The sequence below is a fragment of the Mizuhopecten yessoensis genome, unplaced genomic scaffold (assembly GCF_002113885.1).
Source record: "Mizuhopecten yessoensis strain PY_sf001 unplaced genomic scaffold, ASM211388v2 scaffold716359, whole genome shotgun sequence".
Classification (NCBI taxonomy): domain Eukaryota; kingdom Metazoa; phylum Mollusca; class Bivalvia; order Pectinida; family Pectinidae; genus Mizuhopecten; species Mizuhopecten yessoensis.
The window spans coordinates 2,179,394-2,195,237 of NW_018480077.1; the positions used below are offsets into that span (position 1 = coordinate 2,179,394).

At 36.8% G+C, this 15,844-nt stretch overlaps 1 protein-coding gene across 1 annotated transcript in view; it reads right to left on the reverse strand.

The window, feature by feature from the left end:
- The window catches only part of LOC110443736, a 64,826-nt gene extending 49,682 nt beyond the window's left edge, over positions 1 to 15,144 (reverse strand). Inside the window, exons 1-17 of the mRNA XM_021488118.1 lie at positions 15,055 to 15,144; positions 12,875 to 13,438; positions 12,301 to 12,339; positions 11,553 to 12,107; positions 10,633 to 10,659; positions 10,169 to 10,288; positions 8,934 to 9,053; positions 8,122 to 8,160; positions 7,619 to 7,736; positions 6,363 to 6,505; positions 5,738 to 5,852; positions 4,618 to 4,757; positions 4,130 to 4,258; positions 3,198 to 3,233; positions 2,623 to 2,737; positions 1,171 to 1,418; positions 770 to 884 (exon numbers count right to left, since the gene is read on the reverse strand). Of these exons, the coding sequence (XP_021343793.1) occupies positions 770 to 884; positions 1,171 to 1,418; positions 2,623 to 2,737; positions 3,198 to 3,233; positions 4,130 to 4,258; positions 4,618 to 4,757; positions 5,738 to 5,852; positions 6,363 to 6,505; positions 7,619 to 7,736; positions 8,122 to 8,160; positions 8,934 to 9,053; positions 10,169 to 10,288; positions 10,633 to 10,659; positions 11,553 to 12,107; positions 12,301 to 12,339; positions 12,875 to 13,438; positions 15,055 to 15,130 (2,699 nt within the window). The 5' untranslated portion in view covers positions 15,131 to 15,144. The remainder of the gene's footprint in view (positions 1 to 769; positions 885 to 1,170; positions 1,419 to 2,622; positions 2,738 to 3,197; positions 3,234 to 4,129; positions 4,259 to 4,617; positions 4,758 to 5,737; positions 5,853 to 6,362; positions 6,506 to 7,618; positions 7,737 to 8,121; positions 8,161 to 8,933; positions 9,054 to 10,168; positions 10,289 to 10,632; positions 10,660 to 11,552; positions 12,108 to 12,300; positions 12,340 to 12,874; positions 13,439 to 15,054) is intronic.
- Positions 15,145 to 15,844: the final 700 nt, after the last annotated feature.

Consider the following 15,844-nt stretch of genomic DNA (forward strand, 5'->3'; position numbering starts at 1 on the left):
CATACAGTATATATGTATCTATGAAATGGATCACCTACACAAGACAACTTCCTCTCAGGTCAATGTAGCTCCGGACTCAAGTATCATGTTTCATGAGCCTCACAACACATTTAATACACAATAAATATCCTGTAAACATTTTCAAGTTAAATATTTTTATCATCTCTGCAGAAACATATTAGTAATTTCATGTTTTAATAGGACACTAAACATTTGAAATACTTTGACATGTTTTGTTTTTGGATTCAATAATCATGAAAATGTCACTGATTTCAGTTTTGCCTTCATGTAATATTGACCCAAGTTTGATACAACAGGGTCAGGATTATTAAATTTAAAGTAGCAAGACGAATGGCTTACAATTATTTTCCTCTTATTAAAATCAATATGTCTGTCCTTTCGTCTACAAGCCTCAAGGAATACAATGTATAACAGAGCGCAACTCTTACATCTCATGTCATGTCACAGTAATATACTGAACATTTGTGGTAAAGAGAGATAACTCTATTCAGGGGTGTAGAATTTCACATTTTGAATACTAGCCTACAGGTTGATGTTGAAAAGTTTTACAAGCACAACCTATATTTTCATATAAAATCCTGAAATGTATAACCAGCATATCATCTAACAGCCCTGGGTATTGAAACACAACATCTAACAGCCCTGGGTATTGAAACATAACATCTTACAGTTGTATGTATTGAGCTAGTGGAATTTTACACCCCTGTATATTTCAAAGGTCCTGGTTGGAATAGAAATGGTATCTTACTTATCCCGACAGGAGTACTGTCCACTGGTAGCGTTGAGACACACACATGACCGTGTGCAGCCATCGTCAAACGGCTGGTTCTGGTAGTAAACTTGGCCATTAAATAGACAGCCATCTACAAGAGAGAAAAATTAACTACAGATGCCTGTATGCCGATTCCTTGTAGTTAATAAACTAACTTTGTAGTATACAAATTAGTCTTTTTTAACAACCATGAACACATTTAGAAGCTTAAGTGTAGGTAACTTGACAACATTTCAATGGTTTGTCAATGAAAGTCACAAGTTCACGATGTACCAAAGCACGTAATTGTCATCTGTTGTTATTTGGCAATGGTTTACAGTATAACTGGATCAATTCTCATTAGTTGATAGAAACCAGGACCTCTGGAAATAACTTACTGATAGCGTTAGGTTGGAATCCAGTGCCTCCAGCCCCTACAGAGATGGGACCTCCAGAGTATGCAGTGGGGGCAGGGTACAGTCCTTGGGCAGGGTTGATGATATGGAAACCACCACCATTTCCAATGGAGTGGATGTTTTGTGAAGAGGAGAATGCTGAGCCTGTCTGGCACTCGACTACATCACAGCAGTAACCCACAGGCTTGCGTACATTACAGCCACTAGGTAAGTTGTTATACGTTGGGCACCTATAAAGATAACCATTTGTTAAATTTAATCTGTAATCTCAAAACTTTCCATCTATTATTCGCTGTGAATAAGAGAATTACCCATTAAAAATGAAAGATTCCATAATTAACAGCAAGTAGTGGTAAATTGCATGACATCTACAGCTAGTAATGGTAGATTCGTTGACCACTACCAGCCACAAATGGTAAATTGCATGACAACTACCAACCAGTAGTGGAAGATTCCATGACAACTACCAACCAGTAGTGGTAGATTACATGACAACTACCAACCAGTAGTGGTAGATTACATGACAACTACCAACCAGTAGTGGTAGATTCCATGACAACTACCAAACAGTAGTGGTAGATTACATGACAACTACCAACCAGTAGTGGTAGATTACATGACAACTACCAACCAGTAGTGGTAGATTACATGACAACTACCAAATAGTAGTGGTAGAAATGACAACTACCAAATAGTAGTGGTAGAAATGACAACTACCAACCAGTAGTGGTAGAATCCATGACAACTATCAAACAGTAGTGGTAGAATCCATGACAACTACCAAACAGTAGTGGTAGATTCCATGACATCTATCAGACAGGAATAGTGAATGCATGACAACTACCAACCAGTAGTGGTAGATTCCATGACATCTATCAGCCAGGAATGGTGAATGCATGACAACTACCAACCAGTAGTGGAAGATCGTATGACAAGTACCAGTTAATAGTTGTATATCCAGTGACATGGTAAAAGCTAATGCTTACATTTTGACATTAATCAAAATTAGTATGGAAAAATACCAAGTTATATGTGTTGTCCCATACTCAAAATCCAAGGGCTCCGCTCTTGAAACACATATCTTCTATGTACCCTTAGAATATGTCATGACAAAATCAAAAGCTCAAAGACAGCTATTTGTTTGGTTCGAGGTATATAAAACCCTGACCAATCACTAGGCTGAATCCTGTCCGTTGAACCCTTACAGAGGAGCTACACCACACTTTAAAGCCTGCTAATTTTACCGTTACGCTGCTGAATGATTCCTTTGTTCTTCATCTAGAACAGGACTAGTCTACTTGTTTCATCCACAAGGTGTTGCATAGAGAGCCATCATTATGTTTTGTCATGACATATTCTAGGTTGCGGAGAAGAAATGTGTATCGAGAATGGAACGTTTGGTGAAGATGCTCTGATGTATATAAAGAAACTTACTGTGACACACATCTGTAGTAGCCATACTTGGCTGCCTCACAGGTACACTTGAGGGAACATGTGGGGCTCCAGCTCTCACTCTGGTTGTAAGATTTACCCTGGTACACACAGTGATCTAAAACATGTCAAATTTACCATTATTATTGGTTTATAGTCAACAAAAGAATTACCTTCAAAATTTAATCATGGTAAACAACGTTTTTACTTTATGATCCATTTTAAATTGGAAACAAAATTTACTGTCATAATTTTCATCATTTCCTTTTAATATTGTAAATACAACAAATTTACCACCATAATTTCTCTTTATCATTAACATGTCAAAATTTTGATAATTTTTCTTATTGTAAACAAAACTATTTCATTTGTACTTTTTCTCTTTCAAATTTCAAACAGCTACATTTTAAAAGTTAAAGAGTGCAACAAAGAGGAATTTTGAAATTATGTTTTCAGCAGATATGCTTTTTATGAATATTTTTAATACTGAAATTAAATCAAATTTTCAGAAATTAATTCTATGTAAACATGTTTTGCAAGCGTTTTGTTTTATATTCTCAGTGAATCTTCATTCTTACCTCCTGCTCCGGCAGCTGTCAGTTGGTTGGTTGTACCTGAAAATTAAGAAAAAATAATTAGTTTTCAAATCTTTAGTCATGATCAAAATAAGTTTATCATTCCTAAAACAAGCAATATTAATACATATTTACATATATTTATACAAAATATATAACTAACATTTATTTAAGAGATGTGGATATTATAAAAAAAATCATAAAAAAGAAAATGTTAAGAACTTCTGCCTAAATTGCATCAAAACAAAATTAACGTTTCATTTAAGGACAATCCTTAATTGCTTGCACTTGTTAAGAAAGTTTTCCAGATTACCAAGGTCTTGATTGACCAGGTTCCAATTTACAATTAATCATGTAAAATCCATTATTGAAAAATAAAATATTTCTGCAATTCTGATTCAAACATATTCTGATACCTAAATTCATGAGATAGATAGATTACAGTATCTACTTACTACATAGACCACAGGTGAGTTAACTGTAATATTATGGTATCTACTTACTATATAGACCACAGGTGAGTTAACTGTAATACTACGGTATCTACTTAATACATAGACCACAGGTGAGTTTACTGTAATACTGCGGTATCTACTTACTACATAGGCCGCAGGTGTGTTAACTGTAATACTACGGTATCTACTTAATACATAGACCACAGGTGTGTTAACTGTAATACTACGGTTTCTACTTACTACTTAGACCACAGGTTAGTTTACTGTTATACTACGGTATCTACTTCCTACATAGACCACAGGTGTGTTAACTGTAATACTACGGGATCTACTTACTACATAGACCACAGGTGTGTTAAATGTAATACTACGGAATCTACTTACTACATAGACCACAGGTGAGTTAACTGTAATTCTACGGTATCTCCTTACTATATAGACCACAGGTGAGTTTACTGTAATACTACGGTATCTACTTACTACATAGACCACAGGTGAGTTTACAGTTAGTCTGAGCCCATTGTGGGTAGGCTGTGCATGAGTTTTTGTCATACTGCTGACAGTTAGTCAGGGTATCTCTACAGGCTTCAGGTGGTGTATAGGTGGCACCTGTAACAAAAGAAAACCAATATTCTTATTCTCTCGACATCTATGAGATTATATAAAACAACATGTTTCCTATTACTGGATTGTATTTCAGTTACCATGCATTATTTCCAAAGAAAAGTAAAAATACTTTTGGATATAACATATATAACATACAGTTACACGTAGATATAATTTGGTTTGGCATAATTTGCATATATGTATATATATTTCAGTCAGAATATACTTTTCATTACTTTCTGGAGTAATTTGGTTTTAACAATAGCATTTATTTAACTATATGAGCTTATTAATATTCCCAACAAAGATCTTATGAACGGAAGCATGAAAATTGCAATTTTATGAAAGTGTACAAGACATACCGGCTCCCTGTCCACTGATAAAACCCTCTCCATTGAAGCTTCCATGCTGCTGGCTGAATTCACACACAGGCTGCTGACAGCACTGGCCAGGTGTCTGGACCAGGTTACAGTAAGCGGGCAGGGCGTTGTAGGAGGGGCACCTGTCAACAATTGGATAATGGAGGGTAAATGTGGATAGGGATGAAGGGTCTGTTTTGGGCAATATCATATAATTGCAAGACATTGTAGGCAACATCAAATCAATTTGTAGTTCTTGGATTTCTTTTTTAACCATTTTAAAATGAGGTTGGAGTTGTGAAAGAGAGATAGATTGAGTCAAATAAGTTCAGAAATCATAACAAATACATTCTATATACTGTGAGACATTTAAGAAATAATTTTCCAAATGGTAAAAATTAACCTTGTCTCAAAGGCTTCTTCAAATCATTAATTACATTTTCAGGCAGGTTTTACCCACTTTCCATGATTCTAATAAAACTGAAAACAGTCATACACAGCATCAACACATGGACCCTTGATGCAAGTGCAAATTTGAAATATCTGCCATGTCTTCAATACACTTTCAAATGAAGCATAGTAATAATAGGTTTGTTGTAAAATACTTTCTTTTGGCACTATGTCCAAATAAATACTGATGTCTATTAGATTATATAATAATAATAATTTGAGGTTTCTTATAGACCGCTTTATCACAACCTAGTCTGTAGTCATCTCAAAGCAGTTCACATCATATCAAATATCGAAACTCATTAATCACAATGATTTAGGCTTACAGTAAATGCTGATCATTCTGTTTGTTTGAGGAACAAGGACTTCATTGATAATTCCAGAAAGAAAAAATGTGTTTTTGAAACACAACATAAAATTCTTCCTAAAAGAATACCAAACGGTAAGTTTCTGCCTGAAAATCCCATCTCTGTTAATTTGAAATGTTAAAGTGTTTGTAAGTTTAATAGAGGTCATTATGTTTTCAATGCCTCCGTCAGGGGTCAAACCCGGGACCTCTGGCTTACTAGTTTGACGCTCTACCAACTGAGCTAAAGAGAAATTTTCTCTAGCCGAGTCGAAAGGAAGCGGCTAGTATTTTACCAGGGGTGACATAAACAAGACATGTACGTACAGTTGTTCACATCTGTAATGACCGGTAGAGGAATCCATACAAGTACACTGGTAGTCACATCCATCCTTCCAGGTCTGACGCTGGAAGTACTGCTTTCCCTTGTATTCACACACCCCTGCAAAACAAAATCTCAAGACTTGGTACCATGTTCTATTCCGTTTTATCCATTTTATTGTGTAATCAAAGCAGGCTAAACCCTGTTCATTTGGTAACCAATGATAATCAACTACCTTACGAAGCAAAACCTTTTATAACCTGTAAGTACTTTTTCTATTGGTCATATGACTAAAGGTAATTGACTACATTTAAGTCAGAAATAAGTTTGATATTGGATTCTTCCCCATCTATGAACTTAAGCATTATACAAAGATTTGTCATCTTAAGACATCATATAAAGCTGACTTTTCAAGTCCTTGACATTGTATGATCGGAATCAGCAAATTTTGAAAAGCTGCAACTACTATCAAGCTGTCTGGCACTCAAAAAACTTATTGGCATTAATCTTTTTTTTTCTTTAATTGCATATCAACACCTTATGGTCCTATACATTTCTACAAAAATTCCTACAGTTGCAGGCTTACTCCTGTTGTCTATCAGTTGCATAGTAAAGATACAGATTACATACTGTATCCCTCGGATGTCACTCCAGCACTGTTCTGTTCGAAAGTCTGGACATTGGAGGCGAAGTTACAGGTGGGTTGAAGACAGCACTCTCCAGGCTTCCTCACCAAAGTACAAAGGGCGGGCAGGTCATAGTACACTGGGCACCTAAAAAGTAAACTTCAAACTTAGGGCACCAAAACAGTAAACTCCAGACCCAGAACAACTAAAACAGTACACTCCAGACTTAGGGCACCAAAACAGTACACTCTAGGGCATCAACCCTACATTATCACACTGCTTCTTTAACTTTTAAAGTACATGGGCACCTAAAACAGTACACCTCAGACTTAGGGCACCAATGTCACCCTCCCTTCTCCTACTGCTAGTATATCAGATGACACAAGTAATCTTATCTTTTGTTGCCTGTTTGATTACAAACAGTTTAACTTGCATACTCTAACCCTTGGTTAAATCATTATACATTTGTTTTTAAAAAAAATCTCCACCATCTAGTCCCTTATAACTATGAGATCTGGATCACATCACTTTATTAATAAATAATTGCTAGGTTTCATTATTGTAATTGTTTACATCGACCATTCTAAAATTCATATTTGACTTATACATTGTTACAGTTGTAGCAAAACTGGATTTTCCATTTCACTACAGTTTCTAATTGCTTACACCTGTAAAGATACCAACTGAGCTACCTGGTCACCGCCAATTGACCAGGTATTGAGCTACCTGGTCACCAGCAATCGACTAGGTATTGATCATGAGCTACCTGGTCACCGCCAATCGACCAGGTATTGAGCTACCTGATCACCGGCAATCGACCAGGTATTGAGCTACCTGGTCACCGGCAATCGACAAGGTATTGCGCTACCTGGTCGCTGCCAATTGACCAGGTGTTGAGCTCCCTGGTCGCCGCCAATCGACCAGGTATTGAGCTACCTGGCCACCGGCAATCGACCAGGTATTGAGCTACCTGGCCACCGGCAATCGACAAGGTATTGAGCTACCTGGTCACCGGCAATCGACCAGGTATTGAGCTACCTGGTCACCGGCAATCGACCAGGTAGCTCAGTAGGTATAGGGTCTGTCTAGAGTTTGGGAAATACTGCATAGCATAAAAGTAACATTATGTACTAAATATAAAGTTACCTTGAAATTGTGAATGGAGACTTTTGTGTAAATTCCGATGTTTTGCTGTAATACTACTGAGTTATTTTGAATCATTGTAACAGTGAACACGGTAACAAACAGCCGCCAAATTACCTGTTATAGCAGTTATATTTGCCCGAGTTTCCATCCTGACAAACACATTCATAGTCACAGCCATCTGTCCACTTTTCTCCTGTAGAGTAGGTCTGTCCCTTGTATGCACAGCGGCCATCTGCAAGGTCAAACAATTTTACAAAATGAAAAAACCTGGATTGTGACGTTTGCCTATACTCATCAACATAGAAAGAAGTCATTTTTGCTACACTGTAATATGTAAATTTTACTTTATTATTGCTTTATAATAATTTTCACACAAACTCAGTAATTGTGATAAACATGTCTAAATCTGTGTACATCACTTAAGTGAGACAAGAAAAACATTTAGATATTTGGGTTTAATTGTATACCTGTTCTTACCACCAGGACAAGTCAAATTCCTTTTGTTAAGTTAAATAAAGACAGACATCCCATAAAGAGAATTACATACAATCACAAAAGCGTTCTACATACTTTTAAATGATACTTTGGTAAATTAACGCCAGATAAACTTTACTTACAGAAACCTATAGCACTGCTGCTGCTGCTTGATCCAACTCCTGAGAAAGACAATCATCAAAACATTTTATAAATTGTGTTATAATATTTATATATATACACATTCTTTTTTATCTGTACATGTTAAAAGGTCTAACTTGTTTGTCACATATATTATATACGTATTTTATGTCCATGTGTGCAACATTTCACATATTAGCTGTAAGACAAAAGGTTACATATTAATAATTATGTTTACATGTTATTCAGATAAATAACTTATTTATAATTCTGCATACCTAGTATCAATCATACAGTCACATTGCTCAAACTAATTTTCTATTATAATATGCAGAAATGTTTAGGGATAGAAATACATATTTTTTAACATTTATGATGGTATAAAACCAATCCCCCATGGCGCCTCATGAAGAATATGTTTGTAAGTATAAATATTAAGGATATGCATTTCAATTCTCATATTTACATTAAAAACAATTGTGAGGTGTCATTCACCAAACTACTCACTAAATCGCCGGTGTTCAGCATTGTAATAAGTAACAAAAATATTGACAGATAGTTATTTTTACTAATTCATTTGATATTTTTCTTCATCATTTATTTGAATATACTAAAATATAAATATATTCAGTAATGTTATTAGTAACAAAAATACTGTGACATAATTTTATATCAATTTTTTCTTATTGTTCATTTTTTTGAAACAGAGAATCCATACAAAAACCATATTGTACTTATTATTATACACCGATTAGTCACAGGCCAAAAGACAAGTGAAATCCTATAGGTGAGAAGATATCCTCAACCTACTCACCGCAGTATCCACAGGTGAGTTTACAGTTGTCTCGTGCCCACTGAACTTGACTGGTACATCCGACTGCAGCGCAGTTAGTCACTTTATCTGTACAGGTGGGTAGGGATGGCTGGTACTTGTCTACAACAGGAATACTGGCTCATCAGACATACAGAAATTAGTTCAAAACGATAACACAAGCACAAAAACAAGCAGCAAAACAATAACCAAAATCTTACAATGAAAAGACCCTAAACCAATCCCCGAGTTAAACCACATCAGTTCCCAAAACTCCCGGAGGTTACATCTGTTCAGTGTTTGGTCCCATATATGTATTAATCATTCTATCATGAAAGTCCTTCGTTTCCAATATTTACAGTAGCCTTTATACAATAGCTTGAACACTGCCTGGTTGCAACTTCTGTAGTATATCTGGGCTGAGTATATCTCATCATTCATCATCAAATTGGTTAGAACTGAAATTAGTTAGAACTGTACAGAAGATCACCTTGGCCAGCTTTGTTAGAAAGAAACAGTTATGTTAATTCCAGTATGTAAATTGTACTGTATTTTAACAAATTCATATATATTATGTAAGTGTTAATTCTGGGGACGAAATGGGTAAGCTTACGCTTAAATCATCCTAACAAGATCTCGATAAAGGCAAAATCATAATAAAAGCCGATTACCAGACTGTGTTCCTACTTCCTAGATCGTTAATGTTTACGCAGTACGAATAGTCTTACTGTTCTAGTTGAAATTTGGCTGTCCCTCGTAAGCTCTCATACAATACTAACGGTGTTCAATGCCCTTTAGAGAAACAACGCTGTTTGTAAACAAACCAGCAGCCACAGCCGTAATTTCGCGGGTGATCTGTCTCTGCTTGACGCTTAAAATTTAAGCGTACACAATGGCATAGGAGTTCGATGCTTAGCAGGCACAGATTTCTTTTTTTTTCTTTATTTTTCTTTTAAGTATTTTTTATCGTCAAAATTAAAAAAAAAAGACATTTTTTTCGAAATATATTAAAGAGTATTTACCAGATTTTTAAATTATAAGTCACCACCATAACACACAATATACAGTTCTTTAAAGAAACCCCGATGACTTTATTACGACGTTACATGATTAAACGCAAAATGAAATACCAAAGAATGAAAGCTTCCTTCAGGCGTTATATATATTCACGGAATACCACAGCAGTTTAGTGATAAATGACGACGTCATATAGCGACAAATAGACGTCTCATACTTACATGTACAAATCCCACAGTAGGCCTGGCAGTTGGCGTTTGCCCATGTTTGGTAGTTGGTGCACACTGTTCGTCCGTAGGCGGCACAGTTGCCCAGTTTATCGGCGCAGGAACCAGTGCTCACTATAAGATAAGTCACGAGATATTGGACGTAATCGTAGATACACATATAGCATTATCATATTCTTATTACAGTAGATGAACACGAAGTGCGTTATCTCCACAAAACTAACGCCCTTTAAAAAATCATAATACGAAGTTCGAATAATAGATATAGCGTTTACTAGCTTATTATATTGCGCAAATTTCAAATTTTAGTCCTTTCTTTTGATAAATAATACATTGTTGAAGTAAACACAGTGTGATACAAGTAGATAATAATACAAATGGAGACAGAACTTCGATTTAAATATCAGATTTATACATACAGGACTATACATTACAAATGACATCACAATCAGACTTACCGGCGTTGAAGTCGAAGGTGCTCTTCACTGAAATATATCAAACACGACAGTATATGTACACGTAGTAGATTTTCAACTTATGAAGAAAACAATATCATGACACCATTAAAGGACTCAAAAGCAGCAAAGCGATTTGAATTAAGAAATAAATAAATGAAGTAAATAGAAAGGAGTTAGGAACGCAGCTTAGGTACTCAACTGTACGATAAAGATTAATTTATCATCACTGATGTAATGATCATAATGTAATCAAGTTCAAGTTTTTTATTACCTTGGGTCTTTTGACCCATCGATTTCAAAAGTGAGATATATTTACAATATCTACAGACAATACAATACAATACAATACATGCAATACATACAATACAATACCAGGAATGTACAAACAGTATGGAGAGTGTAACAAATTAAGTTATTTGGTTTATTTGGCCAAATTGACAAGTTCTTTTGTGTTATTTACATTAAATAAATTTATCATTTTAAACATACTTGTTTTTTTTACATAGTACTTTTTCGAAACTTTAACAAGCAAATCCGAATAACATGGACATTTCAACATAAAATGAAACTCATCTTCAACATCATTTAAATTACATACAGTACACACTCTAAGGCTACGCTCAATATTTTGATATCTTCCTTTTTCTATATTAAGATAATGAGCAGATAACCTAACTTTTATAATCTCTATCAAATATTCTCTAGATAATGGTTTTCTTAAGTAACACTGTAAATGAAACTGGTTATAAATGTATATTGTACAGGATGTCCGTTTTAATTGACGTAGTCAGATTATACTGCACAGCGGGATATTTCGGAGGGGGATATATTCGAGATTTCGCATATATATTAGGGTGATTGCGAAAATATGATACGCGTCAAGTCATATAAGATGACCTTCTGCACACATCGGTACGTACCTCCGCACATTTTCTGGAGCAGTGTGTTTTTGATAGAATCCAGCTGGTCGAAGCTATTCACGGTAAGGACGTTTGACGGCGAGATTCCGGCCAGTTCCTGTTGGTTCACGCGGCTTCCGACGCCGACGGAGATAAGCCCGATACTAGCATCCCTTGCTTTGTTGGCAGCAGCGATTGCAGACGACTGGTCGTTGGAGTCGCCGTCAGTCAACAAAATGGCAATTCTGGGTACGTTGGATCGTCCACCCTCGCTCTGGGAGAACATGTGGTCACGTGTGTAGGAGATTGCGTCGGCGGTGTTAGAGCCGCCGCCTATCAAGGAGAGTTGTTCCACAGCCTTTAGGACGTCGCCGCGGTTTGTGTACTGTGTAAGCGGGAACTGAGAGGACGGATAACTGCTGTACTGCATCAGACCCACGTGAACGCCATTGGGCTGTATGTTCATGTCGGCCACGGTGTTCTTGATGAAGTTCTGCATCTTCATGAAGTTGATGTTACCAACGTTACTGGAGGAGTCGACCATGAAGACGACGTCAGCAGGATTCTGGAGGCAGCCTGTCGACGAGAGCAGACACATGTCAAAAACGGCAAGATAGAATTGATATTATCGAATCCAACCAAATGTCGTAGATTTTATTGTCATAGCGGTTTTAACACGTCAGATATGAACGTTAAAAAGGTGTTTTAAAAAGGTGTCGTGGTACGTTCTCTTATCTGAATACTGCGAATAAAATATGTGAGTACTTACTGCTTGGCGCTGGCATTGTGTTGGGATTTGGTGGGAGCTCTGTAAAGGAAACAACAACTCATTAAAACCATGCATATGTCGACACCAACAATATCAAGCGTTCGCTTTGAAAATGACCGCATCATATTTGTTTGCGCACAAGACTACGATTCAGTGGCGAGCCTAAACACCTAAAGACTTGAGCATTGTATCGGGGCCCTTTCATCAGCACCACCATTACGTAATATCTTATTGTGACCTCTTCTATCATTATAAGGAATAATCACTCCATCTAATGTCAATAACTACAATCTAAAAAAAATGCAAATGTATAAAGCACAGAATTTCGAAATGCGTTGAAATCGTTAATCAAGCACCTTTCTGTTACTTCGACTGAGTAGATTAAACGAAATAAGAGATGTATTAAAGAAGTGCATGTATTCATTGTACAACAATGTTTTTTTTTTTATTATTTGAAAACTAAGTGAAAGTAGAATATTGCAGTACAATCCAAATTAAGATAGAATACGGCAATGATTCTTGGTATTACGAGACGCAAAAGAGAATCACTACAAAACGATAATCGAAGTCTCACCATTACAGATTTTAGAGGCGAGGAGGTTTGAGATGCTGTTGAGCGAGTCGTAGTTCTCGGCCGTCATCATGTAGCGCGACTTCGGGTCGCTAGCGATCGACGTGAGCTCGTCCCTGTCGACGCCACCGCCGACGCCAACGCTGTACATAATGATGCCTTTGTCCTTGGCGTTCTGTCCCTCGAACTTGGTGATGTCTGGGGTGATGGACGGTCCGTCCGTAACCAGTATGGCGATGTGGGGCACGTTTGTCCGTCCTCCGTGCAGCGTGTTGAACGATTGTCGTGATACGTATTGTATCGCGTCAGCCGTGTGCGCGCTACCACCCGTGTACGGCACAGACGAGAGCGCGTTGATGACGTCACTCTGCGTATTGTGCTGGTTGAGGTAGAACTGGTTATGGACCACATCGTTGAAGGTGACGGTACTGACCCGGACACTGTTAGGGTCCACCTGAAGGCCACCGACCACGTGCTTCACAAAGTCTTTCTGTTTATCAAAGTTATTTTGTCCGACAGTGTTCGAGGAATCAAGAATGAATGTCACATCGGCCTGCGTGACACAACCTGCAAAGTACAATGGAGTTTCTAGTGTCATCAACGCATAACCAAGTATACTAATATTTTGTAATGCACATAGTTATCATACTAACCAACACCCTAAAAAATCTTCCCATTCCAAACAAGCCAATAAAATTAAAAATTAAAAAAAATAAAAAATAAAAACACGATTTTGTTGTTGATTAAAACAAATGAACTATCGGACGAACTTCCCGGACGAATCACGATTGCACGATGACCCCTGTGTACGATAGGACTATTGTGATCGCTACAAAGCCGAAATGTAATTCTTTTACAGAAATTAGGACGTAAACTAATTTTCAAATGTCAGACGTCGGTAATACTTTTCGTTTATATTGAAATATATCAGGGAGCGCACATAATATGGAACAACTTAACGGGTACTGGCCATAGGTGGTTTCAAATCAATAGTTTGAGAATGCAACTATTTTTGATGTAACTTCTTTTATTATACATATTATCTAATTTATCCACTTTTGGTCGTTCTTGTGTAATACTACTGACATGGTTTAAATGTAGGCCTGTATAGCGCTGAGAGATAAGGACCATCCCTACCAGATAACCAGCTGTAGGGAATACATTAACACGGTACACCTAACACACACTAGCACTTACAGTACAGATAACTCAACCGAAACACTACAACACGCATACCTACAGCATTATAAACAATTAAGGTTTCATATTTAATGAAATTTAATTAAAAGACGCCATTTGCTCTTAAATACCAAGCAGATAGGGGAACGAATACTCCTGCTACATCCCAACTGTGTGTCGTAAAAGAAGACTAATGTTTGGGAGCCCTGAACAATATTCCGAGTCCTCTGCTAAAGGGACATTCAAGATTGAAACACTTTTCAACACTTTGCAACACTTGTGATCGAGGACGTTAAACCCAAACAAACAAACAAACAAACAAATCGCTCTTAAATTTGCCAACGTTCCATGTGTTTTCAAGAATTTTCAATAATTCATTTTTATCAAGATCTCATTTAACAGTAAAACACCAATTATAGCAGTAACTGTGTAAATCATACAAATGACAATATGACAATTTTAATACAATATTAATATTAAATAATGAGTAAATAATCGAAAAATCATCATAGATACAAAGGTTAAAATTAATATGATAAGTTATAACGGTATCGATATATGTTATAACGTTTTATTATGTAAAAGAAATCGATTTTTTATGGTACATACGGTAAACGCATTTTAAAAATTTGGATTTGGAAATCTGACACAAAATAAGCACAATAGGAACTATATAGCCTTAAATAAAATATTTTAAATCTTACATTGTCTCGAGTTTTTAAATTAAATTATAAGAAGTTACATTGAATCTATAAAAAATAACATGCTCAACACGGTTCAATGTCACTAGTACTGGGACCAGCTTACATCACTGATAGGAATCCGAACGTAATCAGTTCAAAAGAATGAGTTGTTATTTTTTTTAGATTCCAAAAATAGACACATCTCACAAATCCGATATTAAGGCATATAGAGCGTGATCAAACAATCACATTAAGCACTATATCCCGGTCATGTGAATCAGTTGATGAATTAAGGAAGCCGCCAGGAATCGAACCACTAACCTTGCTGCTGTGCATGCCCCGGCGCTGCCGTCCAGAGGACGGCGCACGCCCACAGAAGAACGCCTCTAGGGATCATTCTTCTCGAAACGAAACGAAATGTCGGGAGTAGTCGGGACCGTGTAGTTATAGTCAATGTGATGGTGACGTCACATCCAGGACGACCAACAGACAACGAGAGATAAGGCAGCAGTTCCCTTTGGGGTCAAAGAGCGGAAACGACTCGCCCACGGGGAATCGTCCAATATAGCACACATCGAGACCTCTCCCGGGATCCGGGCTAAGACGGACCGTTAGATAACTCGTTATTTAAAATATGTCAGTTCATCAAATGATGTTAAATTTAAAGTTTGCCTAGTCATTAGTTTTTACTTAATTCCTAATATAGCAGTCCCTTTGATAACAGGCGCGTGACCTAGCTGTTTCCGAGTTGACGGTGTCGCATTAGGTAAGGACGGGCCCATTCATGGAATCGCTGTTACGGGGCATTGCCAAACACTTGTTATGTATCAGCAGGTCGATTCCATCCTTTTCTCACATTATTTGTACTAGACCAAACATTTCAGTCTCTAAAATGGGTCATGAATATGCTGATATTACCTTCCTTTTGACTGTCTGAAAAAGGACAGCCACTTATACCCAACCCTACCTCAAAACCCAGCAAGTTGATTTATTTCGTTGATAAAAACAATTTCATAACGTCACATATCATGTTAAATAGAAAATTCCCGATCTCCCTGTAATTTTGATCCAACCAATGTGGGTATGGGTAAATGCGTTTCATTTCATATTC